The sequence below is a fragment of the Astatotilapia calliptera genome, chromosome 20, assembly GCF_964374335.1.
Source record: "Astatotilapia calliptera chromosome 20, fAstCal68.1, whole genome shotgun sequence".
Classification (NCBI taxonomy): Eukaryota; Metazoa; Chordata; class Actinopteri; order Cichliformes; family Cichlidae; genus Astatotilapia; species Astatotilapia calliptera.
This window is the reverse complement of record NC_137441.1, coordinates 6,470,748-6,487,402: the sequence shown is the minus strand read 5'-3', so window position 1 is coordinate 6,487,402 and position 16,655 is coordinate 6,470,748. Positions and strand designations below refer to the sequence as shown.

At 40.6% G+C, this 16,655-nt stretch overlaps 1 protein-coding gene across 3 annotated transcripts; it reads left to right on the top strand.

The window, feature by feature from the left end:
- The first annotated feature begins 431 nt into the window (after positions 1-431).
- On the top strand, positions 432-14,856 carry sall4 (spalt-like transcription factor 4). Of its 3 annotated transcripts, XM_026155112.2 has the most exons (5): positions 432-516; positions 8,814-8,961; positions 11,016-13,448; positions 13,530-13,837; positions 13,946-14,856. In XM_026155112.2, the coding sequence occupies exons 2-5, from the start codon at positions 8,895-8,897 to the stop codon at positions 14,381-14,383; spliced, it is 3,246 nt and encodes a 1,081-aa protein (XP_026010897.2). In that variant the 5' UTR covers positions 432-516; positions 8,814-8,894; the 3' UTR covers positions 14,384-14,856. The 3 variants fall into 3 exon arrangements, with proteins under 3 accessions (XP_026010897.2, XP_026010899.2, XP_026010896.2); XM_026155114.2 differs by lacking the exon at positions 432-516 and having other exon boundaries at positions 8,771-8,961; positions 13,533-13,837; XM_026155111.2 differs by lacking the exon at positions 432-516 and having other exon boundaries at positions 8,772-8,961.
- The last annotated feature ends 1,799 nt before the right edge of the window (positions 14,857-16,655 follow it).

Here is a 16,655-nt window from a genome sequence, read left to right as displayed (position 1 = left end):
CATAGATTCCACATAAGCTGTCTCCTCCCATTTTCATTCACAAAGAGAAGCGTGGTGGTGGTGGGGGGTAGGGAGGCGGGGCTAATCTTTTTCCAAATTTGTATGAGTCACTGAAAGAGCACAACAGGCATGTGCCATGTGCTGCAGAGAATGCCACTTGTTTTCCAGCTACAGTGGGAAAAAAATCACTTAAAGTTTGACTGAAACTGTTCACCATACAGACGTTTTTCACTTAGGCGTCCTTTCAGTTTAGTTCTTCGCCATTTTGACTTCACAGTTTGATTTGTGTGTCTTGCAAATGAGCTAGAAACCAGATTTATGGGGGGGATCCTTCACCTTAAGAGGTTTTTTTTCTCCTAGTTTCACTGTTAAATCTCCTAAAGTTTAGAACACAAAGACCCCTCGGCGCTGACCAGCCCACCCCGCAGATGGCCAGAGGATCAGAGACTGTCAGCACGCTTAAACGAGCCAAGAGTCGAGGTTCCAGCCCTGCGGGGAGGACGGAGCATGAATGGGGTATTTCCACCAACTTCTATAGCCCCCCGCTGGGCATTTGTAAAATGATTTGTGGCAAATTTGTTTAATCAATATGGATGCGGGGGAAGTCTAAAGTCTTTCTTTTGCCTTCTTTTCCTGCCTGTAAATGCATCATTGGTCACTACCTATGATGACGACAAGATTACTTTCTGTTTATCTGTGCTTGCATGTGTGTGTGTGTGTGTGCATGTAAATGCTAAATAGAAGCATACCTGAGAGAAAGCACTTATTTATCAGTAGTTAACTGGATAGGGCAGGGATTCAAACAAGCAATGCAAGTTTGAGTGCTTCATTGCAGAGAGTTTCTTTTTAAAACATCTATTGAATGTTTGTTCTGAAAGAAAAATCCACTTTCATGTGCTCTAGCTGAATTTTATCGTTTTCCCCTCCTTTTAAGTTGTATTTGTATGAATCAATAAAGTAATTAGTGTGATACGCTGCAAAGGTTGGAATGCAGCTTGAGAAAATTTTGTCAATAATTCGTGGAAAAAATAAATAAAACTGATGTCGAGAGCTTAATAAGCCCTGTTAATAATAAATCCTGTTTTTAGATTTGGGAGTTTTATTTATATTAGGAGTCACCAGCTTTGGGATCTTTTATGTGACTCTACTAAGCACTGTATTCGGTCTGCACGGTGTCTTTGCAGACACGCAGGTGGCTTCGATCCAATTCTTCCAAGGCTGCTGTCTAGAAATCAAAAGACAAAGGCACTATAGGGTTTTCTCCTTTCTATCCAGCTTTTAATTTACAGTTTTGTTTGTTAAAGAGTAACCCCACCCCTTTTCTCTCTATACTTCAAACAATTCCTTATATTACAGGAGAGAGTGAGGCTGTTTACATCCCTCGAATTCATTGTTTTTGCTAGAGGAAACATTAAAAAGTAATTGTACCATAAAATGTATACATTCAGTCTGAGAATAATAGATACCGTGACCTATGTCCTGCATTTTATCCTGGATCCTATGCAAAGTTATTATTCACAGCCCTTTTCAGATGCCTGTTACTGACTCTTCCTCTAAATTGTTTGCCATTATAAACCTTGCAAAGCTCATAAGACCATTTGTCACACACCTTTCAACTCCACTGACTCGAATGAATTCAGCACACTCTCCAAATGTTTCTTTTTTTTTCAAACTTTCTATCTAAACTGTCACAGCAGAGCTTACCACACCACAGCCCCTCCACAGATGTTGGCAGAATTCCTAATTTTATTCTCTTTCTCTCAGCCTGTCAGTTTTGAAAGGGGGAAGCAGGACAGAAAATAATCAGCAGAACATCCCATAAGTCTCTATGTGAGGGCGGCAGATGTGGGTGTGGAGGGGGGGAGTTGCCACTGGGCCTCCCCAAAGACCCATCTGACTATTGTTCAGCAGAAAAGCCATTTCTGTGGTTGCTATAACAACCATAATGCACCCTTATCCATGTTCCTGTGCAGTACTTGTGGTAGTATGAGATCTGATTTTTTTAAACTGTATTCACAAGAATGAGAATTAGCAGTCTTATTCAATTATTTTTTATTGTAATTTTTTAATCAGAGTGCTATTCAACATGTAAGCCTGCATGGGACAAGAGGAAGATACTTCTAATAAGTTTTTATGAGCACACAGTAATAAGAACTATGATATTTAGGCTGCTCGTCTTACAGGAAATGCGAATAGATTTTTTTTTTTAAGTGCCCCCAAGTAAATACTATTGAATACAATAGGCAGAAGCCGAGGGGATAAACAGTTTCATTCAGTGCTCACAAAAAGCCGTCAGTACATCTGGTACGTCAGGTCCACGGCTGTCTTTGTCTGCAGCCACTGTAAACCTCCACCCAGAGACTCAAAGCCCACCAGGTGTTTTAAAGTCTGTGGGCCACCGCATTCACTGTCAAGTGCTATAGGCTGCCAGTTTCTTTTGTATTTAGAAAAGATTTACCCTTTCGATTCCCAAGGGCCCTTTAGAGTGCTTTCAGCTGATGGTAAATCTACCACTTAATTTGCATTTAATAATTTACTTATTTATTTATTTTTAGATCTGGTTGCATTGCCACTAGTAATGCAAAAATTAAAGGTTTATTCCCAGATATTTTAAAAAAAATATCCATGTCTGACAATGTCAGCATTATGGCAACACTCAGTTTTGTCTTCTCATATTTAAGCAGTTTTAGGTTAATATGATTTTATATGTTCAATAAGAAATTCCAGATAGACTTTCTGCTTTTTTGCAAAAACTGAGCATGTGTGTCCCCATGATATCATTGCTGACACACAAAGACGTGTTACAGTCATTAATGTTTCATTGGCACCATACCATACATGTTCTCATCCCCCATGAACCAGCTGAGTTAGTTTCGTCTTCAGGTGACACTGAAAACAGTGTGATCTTCCAAAAGAACACAATAAGAGAAATGTTAGAATTAAATTATTTGTACATAGTTTTCCCTTTCATCCCGCCGCTTGAGAGTGATTATTCATTAACTTAAATGAACATATATAACCAAATTTGGATGGTGCGCTGTACTGCTGTATAACCATTATATTCTCATAAGCTAATTAGAAGTGCGAGAGGACTGATATCCTGCAGCCCCTCTGCTCACCACTTCCCACCCTGTAAATCTTTATGGCCCTGACCCAGATTGCATCTCAGATTTGAATGATTGGCCCCCTGTTGACTCACAGCTTGATGTGGACTGCCCAGCTCTCCCTATCTCTTTGTTTATTGTGTCGCAGATTCTTTAAGTTTCACCTCCTCATCCCCCAAACTATAATTCCTTTAGATAATCCCATCAAGATTTGTAAATTAAGAGTGCCTTATTGTAATGCTTTTCTCCCTGACATCTTTATTTTCTTAAACAGCGTCTTAAAAATGATATATCTGTGGTTGTGCATTAACTTCTTTAATGTGTAAATTCAGGTATCGAATCTTATTATTGCACAGACTTCTTTATTGTGGCTCCAACTAAAAAAAAACGAGAGTGAGAAGTGGACACAGTGGGGTTCTATTCATACAGTGAGCCCTTGTTTCCCCCAACACTCTATTGTTTATTGATGAAGGCAGTTGTCATAGTCATGCAATAACAAAAGCCTGACTATTGCTGTGTTTACATCTGCACAGGAACCACTGGGCAATTCTCCATTAAATTACAGCCATGTGTGGGCCACTGATCTCTCCCCTCACCCGCTAGCCCCTGTGCCACAGACACACACATTCACACAGATCCCACACTCAGAGTTGAGCTGGATATTAAACTGTTGCCATCACTGTAGACCAGGACTTAACAAATAAAACCAACACTGACTCATTTTGTGATGTCAGCGCCTGAAATTGTTTAAAATTGTGTGCCGAAACAGTTACTTCAGTTTGGGCAGAAACTACACCCGAAAGCTAAAATCAAAGAATTCACGAGCAGAGTAGAAGTTGTTTGTGGAATGCTGTAGCACATAATCTCCTCAGGCCCCTACCCCCCATCCTCTCAGTCAGTGGTGTGAGACAAATAAGCACTCATCTCGCTATCTCTGAAGACACAGATCTAGTTTAAAGAGTTTTTTATACTTCCTGTTCCACCCAGGTGTCATAACAATTTCCGGTTAAACTCTTTACATGGAAACGCGTTTGTTAAATTTTAACATTTTATAATCAAGTACCCTCGATGAAATGGGTTTTTTTTTTATATTTACTTGAAATGGTATATATTTGAAATTTTATTTGAAATGATATATTTTATATATCCCAAAATAATTAAGACACCTCTTAGAAAAAAAAGCTAGACTCACACTCAGTGGCCCATGAAGAATGCAGAATGCACAAATAAGTAAACATTCTTTGTTTAAAAAGCTTAACTGCTTTTATTGCACTAAATGCACACAGATGGGTCCTGTTTCTCTGAAAGGTTCACATGTCCACTGGAAATGTCAGGTTTCCACACTGCAGGCTGCATGTTGGACCTGGACTGAACCTGGACTTAACTTCACATTTACGACGATGACAGAGAAAAATTTCCCCCTTCAGCAAACAAATGTTAAAAGAGCCTTTTAGCATCCAGCTCTGCACGTACAATGTTCTGCACAGTGAAGGTCAAATTTCCAAGAAGGGTAACAAAACGTGCAGTCCATTTTTAAATAGAGAGACAAGTTGTTGTTGTTGTTTTTTTTAAAAAGAAAGAAATTATTAGAGACAACCCATCTACATCTATGAAGAAAATTAGCCAGCTGGTTTATCTAATAGGCTCTACATAAACAGAAACATTCACCGGGAAAAACAATATTGGCACAGCCAGCAAACATCCAATACCTTTCACCTCAGTGCCCTCAGCCTCTATTCTAGGCCGATGCTACCAAACAAAAGAACAAAATACACATGTTCATGAAAAGGAGGACATTGCAAAGGGTGTTTGCTGATCAATAACGAAAACAGTCGGACACTATAGTAATTGCAGAGAGCCACTATACTTGTATTTTCTAGATAATGCCATGTTTAGGTGATTGAAAATCAACAGTGGCAGGGAAAATGACTGTATAGTCTTAAGAAAAGGCACATTGATTGCCTTCAAGCAGCGCTCACGTTCTGATATGACAAATATGAAGGGGGAAATCACTGGACCTAAGTAACAAAAAAGGTCACCCAAACTGTTTTCATTTTCTTTTCCTATCCTCAGCGTTGCTTACCCTTTCCATGGGACTCAAGTCTTGCATGAAAAAAAAAAACTATTCCCCTTTGTCCTTTGTGTAAATTTAATGACGTTATTTATGACTACAAGGGAGGAAATGTTTTAAGGGGCACCTGAAGAAAGCCATCAAAGGATAAAATAATAAAACAGGATCTGGGAAATACACTCATAAGAAATCCTGATGTCAGTGAGCAAGAAGCTAGTCAACCATTAAAAGACTATTTGTGGTGTCCTGCTGGTGAGAAAACATCTAAAAGGGTCAGACAGCCTGGCATGGTGTTTTTTTAGGTCTTTACATAGAACAAAAATGCCATTTTTCCCTTTTGCTTCTCCAGTAGACAGTTAATTATTTGCAATCTAACACGTGTAATGTCGGTGATTTAATCAAGGAGCTCGGGAATGACACTCAAATGTCATCAAGAGTGTTGATGAGGGTCATGTCAAAGAGATTCATAGCTAATGATACTGCGTAGTAGCTTTTATGTGCTATGAGCCTTTAGGTTTTATCACAAGAATGCACAATTTTACAAAATAATATAACCTCTACCTTTTATTTTAGACTTGAATATATAGAAAAAAGCCAAACGTGGTGTGTTTTCTTCAAACTCTGCAAGCTTCTGTTTATATCACTTTATTTGACAGCAAGGAAGAGTAAAGGTTTTCCAGAAATAAAGCTAAAAAACAAATCTGCTTGTTTTGACAGCAGCACTGATTGTCACACTGAGGTGAAATGGCTCACCCTTCCCCGATTGCTCTGTGCCTTTCATCTTTTACTGAGTCCTAAAAAACACATGTTCAATTCACAATTCCTGAGCAAGTGTCAGGCTGTTATTGTTTGTCCGCTGCAAGGTCGTCGTAAAGCTCATCGAGTGACACATCTGAGAAACTTAAAGTCTCTCTATCCCACAGCACTCTCTTGTGAAAAGACAAGGAGGGGGTGAAAATTAGGCCAGGATATAGAAAATAATAACTCAGTAGTTACTGTCCTGAGGCTGTTTTCAAGCTGCCTTGTTGGCCGTTTATGAGACCTTCTGTCACCAGTGTAGATATACTATTGTCAGATACATGACCTGGTCAAGGACACAGTATTAGGTTTGCTTTCTGCGTTCGCTGCCTCTTCTACTGCCGTTTCTCTTTTCTCAAAAATTACATAACTGAAACTGAACAGTGCAAAATGATCACTATAGATTTCAGGCACCAACAAATGCGTCTAACCTCAACACAAGGCCATTGAATCTATATGTCTCGATGGTGTATTACATTATACAAAGCAAGAATGTGTGTCGAATAGAAAACAGTTTTTAGTTTAATTCGCTGGTATATTTAATTATGATTATTTACTTATGGAACTTTTTTCCAAGCAGTCAGCCATTTTTCCAAATTTTACAACTGTGCACAGTTTAAGTTGTATAGATTGAATGTTGAAGAAGAGCGTATTGAAGTATGGTTTCTTATTGGGGCTATAAACTGTCTAGACAACACTCCCCTCTTTTTCACCTTCAGCAAGTCCCTTAAAGGACATTTGTTTATTTGAATATAATGCTGTGTCTTTGTCTCACACTTATCAGCTGTGGCATTATATAACACTTACTGAGGCATTTTAGAGTGATAGAGAATGGTAGAAAGGCCAGTATCACCAAGAGTTACTGAAACTTTGCATACTCCTGTCTGTAGGTCATTTAAATGATATTTTCTTAAATGAACATCAGCACTTTCTCCTAGTATCAATCACTCTTTCATGCATGGAGCTACTTGTTAAAAGGAAAATCCAAATTAAAAATGTTTCCTGAACTTATCAGGGTCAAAAACATGTTTTGTATAAATTAATAAAAAATTGAAAGGATACAGTGCAAGCTGATCTGATTTTCACATAGGAAGTTGCATGAAAACCAGCCTTAACTACAGTGTTGCGGTTTATACTTTTGTTTTTTGCTTTTCTTAAAACTTTAACGTTCAAGCCTCAATCTATGAAGCATGAACACACTTGCCCTAACTTGCCTAATAGACTACAAGATCTGCATTTATGTGTCAATTGTGCTTCCACGAACAGTTTAATCCCTTTACAAGCTTTATATCTGTATGCCTGTTGCTTCTTTTCCTGTCAACATGCATAATTTTACCCAAAATACACTTTTGTCAAACTACAGTGACCTTCACTGTCCTCTATGAAAGCAACACTTTAGTATGCCCTTGGTATACCAATTAATGTCTGCATGAGTTAATCTGCGAAAAAGACCTACAAATAGAACTCCAAGGTTACACTACAACCATATTCTGCTATTCCTATACTTTGCCCCACACACAGTCTGCAGCAAGACTGTGTGTTTCCACCGGAACATATAGCACCCTTTAGAAATCTGTGGGTGACTGCTGTTGTGTGGTGAGCTATAAACATGCAGGAGGTGATCACTGTGCTCTGCATTAATAAAGGTTCCCCCTTTGTAAATTCTCCTTTGTGATGTGTAGTGAACTTCCTGGAATGTTTTTTCGGCACACCGACTGTGCCAACAATGTGAATGCTAATGTGAAGCAGGACCAACAGAGTCATTCCAGCATCATCCTGATCCCATAACAGAACCCTTGTTTTTTTTTTCTTCTTTATTTTGATTTCCCCCCCTGACAAAACAACATTATTATGGCGAGTACAGCAGCAGGAAATACAGTGACAGATTCAGCCTCTTTAATAAATAATACACCACTGCAAATGGTTAACCACACAGCAGTTAGGGACATCACCTAGCATCACAATAATTTATTGACCAGCTCCTTCAATGCAAAACCACACATTTTGAGCTATTTTGAAAAAAGAGTTGCGTAGTGGGGGAGCTTGACCGTTTGGCTTTCTCATTCATTCAAATATAACCAACAAGACGTTGTTTTCATTTCATGTTTGACTCTGTTTCCTGTTATGGCTCAACGGTATCCTTAGATGACTGTGTTCCCTCCATTAGTGTACATCCTTGAGACAAAACTACTCTAACGTTTCATATTTAGGAGATCAACATTTACTAGTGCACAATATTCTTTTTTTAAAAAGATTAAAGGGAGGGGCACATATGTGCATGTACATGGTTATAGCCTATGTTTTGATGAGCATAAACTGACTTTCTGTAGAACTATTTTGCCATATTTCCCTGTAGGAACATCCTACTTAGTCTACAGTGATGCTATTGGATACAAAACGCTGTATGTAAAATATGTGGAGTTTCCTGGAAAGGGATGGCCAAAAACCCATAAACAATAAATTGCTTTAATGAAAATAAATGGCATAAAGTAGGATCGGATCATTAAATTTCGCTGCTTTGAGTTTAAAGTCAAAGAAACAATATTTGGCTGAACTCTCGGTCGCCTTTGTCTTTCTGTGGCAGGCAAAATATAGTTTTCCTGAACAAGGAAAAGTACTATAAGTTGGGTGTTATTAACCCTGCCTCCATCCAGAGCGCCATCCACTAGCATGGCTCCTCCCGCCCCCTTCTGGCACTCTGCTCCGCTCATCAATAGGGAGCGCATTTAAATAATGTGTGAGCGCTTGGATCAGAGCCAATCAGCTGTCAGGGGACCGTGATAAATCGCAATGCATTATTGATAATAATAATTACGTTGACATGCGCATTTCTACTTCAGGGGTTAATTTTCCGAGCCGAAGAATCTGTTGAAGAAGGGGAGGAAATTTGTCTGTAACTCTTTGCTCCTGATGGTCGCACTATGTCGCGGCGCAAGCAAGCCAAACCGCAGCACATCAACTCCGACGAGCCCGGATCGATGGAAAATGGTAAGTTTACGCAAAAAGATGAGCTTGTTGGCAAGAAAAGTTAACATGTAGGAATGACACAGTATCGACATTTTATTTAAAAGTGTGGAGAGGGGCTGCTTTTACATTGTCCTCCTCGCACTTTGACCTGTTGCTGTCCCTCTCAACTGACCGGGGCTAAAACTTCGGTCGAGAAGCGACACATTTAGAAATCAGGTGCTCCACGAGGGGCTCTTTTAAATTGAAACATTGTAAGCTTTCTGTCTCTCTCTTTTTTGGTAAAAGCCGAAAAGCATCGTTTATTCTTGGCTCTGTTTTGTCTTGTTTCGTTGTTTATATTGACGGTTTGATTCTAATGAATGAATTGAGGTTGTTTCGCGGACTAAATTAAAGACGGTAAAGTACTTTGAACTTTTTGTTGATTCATTGAAGGGCACGTTGCTACATTTTGGATTGTTTACGCTTTTTACATTTAGAATAATTACCTAATTTGGTCAGGATGCCTGTCGTGTAACTTTATTTCATTCACGTATTGCGAGCTGGTTTTACTGTTAAATTTGAATCGGCTTTTTTAGATTTTGCGCAGTACCTTTGACTCTTTGTGCCGGATTCCCATAGGTATCGTTACAGTTTATTCTGCTGTAATTATAATTATCCGTACTTTCTGCCCCTTGTAATTAATAATTGTGTAATCTGGCGAGAGTTTATTTGCAAATCTGCGCCTCAGTTGGAAGTTTCAGACAAAGGTACCAAAAACTGTATGAAATATGACTCTGTAGTAAGCCGACCTAAAGGCAATAAATCCCCCAGTTTAATGCATGACTGTTTCCTTTCGTACATATGTGGAGAGGTGGGGGATGGAGCAGTGGCCTTTTTGTGGAGACTGGGTGGGGGTGCGTTTTGGTGTTGCCATAAGCAAACTTCAGCGCCGCTGTAGCCCTCATAATTAGAAAACTTGGGATGACAAGTTTTCCTTTTTTTCATGAACTGTAGAGCATAAAATGCCAAAAGGTTATGCATGAATCTTATTCAGCCCGCATAAGCTGAACGGTTATCTCTGACCTCCTCATGTTGTCCACCAAAGGTGATCACAGGAGGCTCATGCGCCGTCAAGTGGCGAGCGAGTGTGCTGCGTCCTGTAGTTATCTAATGATGGATCCGCTCTGATAAGGACTTTTTTTTTCTTTAGTTTTAAATGCTGCTAAGCTGCGTCATGGGTGCTTTTCCAGTCGACGTTAACAGTGTTGCAGAGCCATAGTTAGCGCTTCCTCATGGATCAGAATGTAATGCTGTTTGCAAATTTTTCGTGACACCGCCTCAGTGCCGCCTGGTGAGCAATTAACAAGTCCAGCAGATTCCTTGGGCAAATGCAAACAGGTGGTCTACCCCCCATTCTTCCAGGCATTAGCATTTAACAATACACCCAGTTGTGAAATGGTCTCTGGTTAGCACACAAATTAAAATGCTCACTTGGAGCACTTATCAATCTTTCAAAAGACTGAAAAATGCTTGGGAAGTGTTTTAATAAATGTAAAGCTGTCTTGTGTTTGAGCCATTCTCATTTATACAATATAAAACCTGCAATTTAGAGAAATTGTTTCTATTGTTTCTGGGGTTAGTTTAGTGTAAGGTGTTTCCTTTTTTGTGTGTGTTTTTTGGTGGTGGGGGGGGGGGGGGTCTTTTTTTTTTTTCTTTTTTTCTTTCAGAATCTAACTTGAGTGTAACTTGATACTCAATCTGTAGCTCTTTGTTTCTGTGGACATTGTTCTAGGTAGCCAAAGATAAATGATTGCCCTCTACAGGCCCTTTGGACAATAGAGCAATTCACAATTTTTACAGCCTGGTGCAGTTACCTAGAGAGAGTGGACAAAACGGGGGGGGGGACCCTTTTAGATGTGATGGTGTGAGCCAGTGAATAAGTACATCACACCAAATCAGCAAAATCTCAGATCTTGACAAATGAACAAAACATTGTAGCCTTTAATGTGTTACAGGAATTACATTATTTGATTTGACGAACATGGTTGTAATTGTATGAGAAGTATTAATGTAAATATTTTATTCTCTCGTTGAAGGGATTCATCAAGGTGATTCCGCTGAGGAGATTGGAAATGAAGTAAAGAGGTTCAGAATGGATGAAACCAGAGTGTGCACCAAGTGCTGTGCTGAATTCTTCGACGAAGAAGAATTTCTTGAACATGAGAAAAATTGCACAAAAAGTCAGCAAGTGGTCATCATGAAAGATGGAGACGGCAGTGACGAGCCTGAGAAATATTCACAGGGTTCTTCTGAAGGCCTTGCCAGTGATCACGAAGACGGCCACTCCAGCAATCATTCTCCATCGCGTGCCAACACAGACCAACTGGAAAGATTGGAGGAGGAGTCCAGTGCAAATGCAGATGATTCCAGACACCAGGATCGGGGAGAGATGTCTGCTAGTCCTGTGATGACTTTCCAACCCTCCCCGAAAAGGCAAGATTCAAATGTTACTCTTGAAACCATGGCTGACACTAAAGTGGCTGTTTCCCAAATTCCTTCAAACACTTCTCAGACTTCACAGGATGCCATGCAGGCCATTCCAGTAATCCTGGAACAGCTAGTGTGCCTCCAGCAGCAACAGCTACAGCAAATCCAGCTCACCGAACAGATCAGAATCCAAATAGCCATGATGGTCCCACAGAGTCTCCAATCATCAGTAGAGTCAACAATGGATCCTCTGAGAGCCCTTGGTGCACATCTCTCTCAGCAACTGTCTGCTGCAGCAGCACTGATAGGAAAAAGAACCGGCAGTCAGAGCCTTTCCATGGAGAAACTAAAGCAAGGTAAACTACCTCTACCCACTGGCATGTCTCCTGCTCTGAATGCAGGAATGGGCTCGATGACATCAAACACAGACCTTTTAAAGGGTGCTCCAGATCTAGCCGGACGTTTACCAGTACTCATGCCACAGTCTTCAGGTGTTCTGGGTTTCCCTAGCGTGTTCAGTGGAGTCCAGGCAGGGATCGATGCCTCCAAAAAAGTGAAGCCCAAGATGCTGAACATCCCACCGGAATCAAAGAGTGGGGACCCACTATACAAGCACAAGTGCAAATACTGTGGAAAGACTTTTGGCAATGACAGTGCCCTCCAGATTCATTTGCGTTCTCACACCGGGGAGAGGCCTTTCAAGTGTAACATCTGCGGAAACCGTTTCACAACCAAGGGAAACCTCAAAGTGCATTTCCAGCGGCATAAAGACAAATATCCCAACATCAGCATGAATCCTCATCCTGTACCCGAGCACCTTGACAATATTCCGACCAGCAGTGGGATTCCCTTTGGCATGTCCGTACCCATGGATGAGTCAAACATAACCGAAATGAAGCCTGTGCTAAGTCACCCAGCGGCTGTTTTCAGCCCATCATCCATGCCAGGGTTTAAAACATTTGATGGCTTTGGGGGTGATCCATTTTCCCAGAGACCCTCGCCATCAACAAGTAATGGCTCCCCAAATGTTTCGTCTGTGTATGGCCAAGACGTGGGCCTGGAGCCCAACCAGAAAGATGCTAAAGAGATGCTTGGAGCATTGCACCAGATGAATGGTAATTCTCTCTTAGGGGAGCAAAGCTCTGGAACAGCAAAACTTCAGCAGATGGTGGATGGACTGGAGAAGAAGACTGGTGATCCCAATGAGTGTGTGATCTGCCATAGGGTACTGAGTTGTCAGAGCTCACTCAAAATGCATTATCGCACACACACTGGCGAAAGGCCGTACAAGTGCAAAATCTGTGGCCGCGCATTCACCACAAAGGGTAATCTCAAGGCTCATTATGGTGTGCACAGGGCTAGCACTCCTCTTAAAATGCAACACTCATGCCCAATCTGCCAGAAAAAGTTCACAAATGCAGTGGTTCTACAGCAGCACATTCGCATGCACATGGGTGGGCAGATCCCCAACACCCCCATGCCAGAAAACCAGTTTGAACCAGCAGAAGCAATTGTGCCTTCTCTCCCAGAAGAGAAGTCTATCGACGCCAACGGATTTGAAGCCAGCATGGAAGCTCAAGAGCCAGAGCTTAACAAGACAGCAAATGACTCCTCCAGTTCCCTGCCATCTGCCGCTGAGGAGCAACCACAGAAGCTTGCAGCCCCTGTAATGTCCAGCCTAGATGTTTTGAAGAATCTCTCCAATGCTCTTGCACTGAAACGACAAAATAGCACTACTTCAGAAAGTGAAGGAACATCCAAAGAATCCCCACCAGCTCAGAGAGAGCAGGAGTATCAAAACGGCCGTAGTCCCTCCATCTCAGACTCGGCTGCGTCTTTTCGCTCCTCTTCTCCAGTTAACAACTTTAATGGAAAATCTCCTCAGCCTGCTCTTGATGAATTTCCCCAGAGCGGGTCAAAACCAGAGTCAGGTGACGCTAAAGATGAGTCAAGTGGCGCACTTGACCTCACAGCTTCCAGCAGCTTCACCCCAAAAGCAATTAAGGAAGAGCCTGGCATGTCTTTTTCAAATGGAGACTATGGTAAGTTTACAAGTTGAGTGAAGTGTATTAGATGCTGTCATCTTGAATGTGTAGACCTAATCTTCAATCTTTCTGTATTAGTAGCTTCCAGTAACATGCCTTTCATGAGGATACCACCAACGTTGGCCAGTCTAGAGATGAAAGTTCCCCCAGAAAATCCTCTGGGCCCTCACGGGTTGTTCAGCTCCCATGTGCCTCAGGGAACAGCCATGCCCTCCTCAGTCTCCCCTGCACCACGACGATCAGCCAAACCACATGTGTGCCATGTCTGTGGCAAGAACTTCTCCTCTGCCAGTGCCCTGCAGATCCATGAGCGCACACATACAGGAGAGAAGCCTTTCGCCTGCCACATTTGTGGCAGGGCTTTCACAACGAAGGGAAATCTAAAGGTGAGTCATCACTTGTCTGAGAAATGGTTAAATTAGGCATTAGAGTTCATGTATATAGATGATGTACTGAAAAATAAGTGTTTTGTTTTTTTTTTGTTTTTTTTTAAGGTTCATATTGGCACCCACATGTGGAACAACTCATCAAGGCGTGGCCAGCGTCTGTCTCTAGATAATCCCATGGCGTTGATTGCAATGACCCCAGATGCAAAGATGATGCCAGAAATGATGCAGGCCCCCAAAGAGCTGGTCGCTCCTCCGATGAACTTTGACCCATCTCTGTGGAACCAGTATGCGACTGCTACCTTCAGTGGTGGCCTGACCATGAAGACCAACGAAATTTCTGTCATCCAGGGAGGTGGCATCCCACTCCCTGGGAGCCCTGCTGGTGGGCCCCTGATTGGCTCCACTGGAGGCCTCATGAAGATTGATGGATCCCACTCAGGCTTGCCTGCCACCATGGCTGAAATTGAGAAAAATGGCTCAGACAGTGTGCCAAAATCACAGTTTCCACATTTCATGGAAGAGGGCAAAATAGCAGTTAATTAGTTTCCTTTGTCTTTCTTTCTTTATCCATCAGGTAATAAACACATTCACTTTTGTGAATGTCTCTCTTCTTTATTGAGGTACAATCAATATTCTGAGAAATCCTTGTTGATTTGCTGTTAAATTGGTTAAAAATGTCCAATTAACTTTATTGCAGCTATTTTCCTCCTGATCTCAGTGATTCTTAAGTGTTATTACTAGTCAAATCTGTATAACTGCTAGGGATGCATCAATACAGCAGCTTATTTTTTTTCAAGGACATTGACAAAGAAGACTTGCTGATCTTTCGATTAATGTCTGTCTATTGTTGCATAAACTTTGATGGCATGATGAAGCGCTGAAAAACTTTATTAATTTAGTTATAAAAAGATTTCTCTGGTTCCCTGGTACAGAAAGGGAGGAGAATGACAATATCCCAAGCTCATGATTCCAGTTGGTGCATCCCTAAAAACTACTGTAGTTGTATTTTATTTCATGTAATTATATATGCGGGTATTTGTTTTCTTTCTTTTTTTCCTTTTTTTTTTTCCCCAGTGAGTTGTTTTGTTGTCTCTCCAGAAATTGAATGTATAACTTACTTGAAACTGCTTTAATTCAAGACTGTCTCCTTGATACTTTTGAAGGATTTTGACTTTAATAGGAAAATAACCTGAACGTGCCAGCCTGATGAGTCAGAAATAATGACGTATTTGACCACATGTGTCCATACTACTTCCCCCTCCTGTTGTGTGCCATAGGTTACATGATATTGTACATATTTGTAGTGGTAAATGTTATTAGCTTGTCTGTAATTGAAGAGGCGTTCTGATCAGATTAATGTAATGGGCAATGCAAAAATCTCTCAAAGTGCAACAGTTCAGTCATAGCTGAATTTTGGTTGCACTGGCGCCAGGATACAGTAGTTAATAACTTGTACCCTTTTCCAAGTGCCTAGTCTGATTTCATGGCACCATCTGGTTGTAACAAAGGTGCTGTTTGACTTGAGATATTGTGTTGTGACATGGCATGTATATCACATCTTTGTCAGCTTACTAAAATCATTTTTTACACCCACGTAGTCCACTTCTACAACTACGGAGTAAAATTTTGTTGGCTGAGCTCTGAAGGCTATCCCATGCTTAATGTTCTCATGCCTGCACTTTATTTAAGGTTTTAGTTTCATTTACATTGTATAGATACATTTACGTCACTGCTTAATTGTACTGGCTAAAAGGGGAAGAGGTCAAGCCAACATTTGTATGTGTATTTCCTTCCTGTAACAAACAGCTGTTTACGGTAATATACAACTTGTAGCATGATTAATTTATTTATATTACACAGTGCTTGAGTTTAGGGGTAAGTTCTACCTCTCTTAGATTTTAGTTGTCCCACATGCCCCTTACACTCAATGCAATGCTCTGTACGTTTCTGGGTACATTGTTTAGTTTAGTTTAGTTTTTCCGATAATGCGATAAGATTTCTCACTCTCAACCTGCTGAGTTGAACAGTAATGAATGTATGTCTGACACTTTACACAACTCAGAATGGTCCAAGTGCTTTGTAGGTCCCTGCTGTACATTCCTTATTGATATGCATTTGCCAAGTTGTGCCTTTCTTTAGCAACCATGTCAGAAACTGCTTTCAAGTTGTCTCTACAGTTCAAGTAATGTTGAGCCAGTTTGATCCGTTTACAGTGTAAATATTTCTTCTTCTTTTTTTTTTTTCTTTTTTTTCCAAAGGTTTCCTTCACATAAATGTTTTCTGATTTTTGAAAAATAAAATCAGGGTGACTTTTTCAACATTCCTCCTGTCATTACTTCAAAGATCATCGAACTTTAGCGATGAAAATAAATAAATACATTTTTAAAAAGCCTTAAGACTAGACAGCATTGTGCTAGCCAGACCTCTAGGCTAATATTTATGGCTACACAGGCTTGTTTGAATGTACATAAAATCCCTTATTTACATAAATTCACCCTTCAATAACTACTGGAAATTTTATTTTCTTTTTCTAAATTCTCATTTCCCAACAGGAGCTATTAATCCTTTGCCAGTTTGCATTCTCAACGAAAAACTATTTGCATCCCCAACTGAAGCATGGTATCCAATCGTCCATTTTTGGTAATCAGCACAGTGGCCTCTTCCTGAGGAATTTTGAAATGATCCATTAGTTTGCATAAGTCTCCCTATGGAATACAAAGTAGTTCCAGGCAAACAGAGTGAGCAGATATACAGAGAAACCTGTAATGCAAAAATACAGAATGGCAATCATAACCGTCAGATGTCTTTGTTGAGA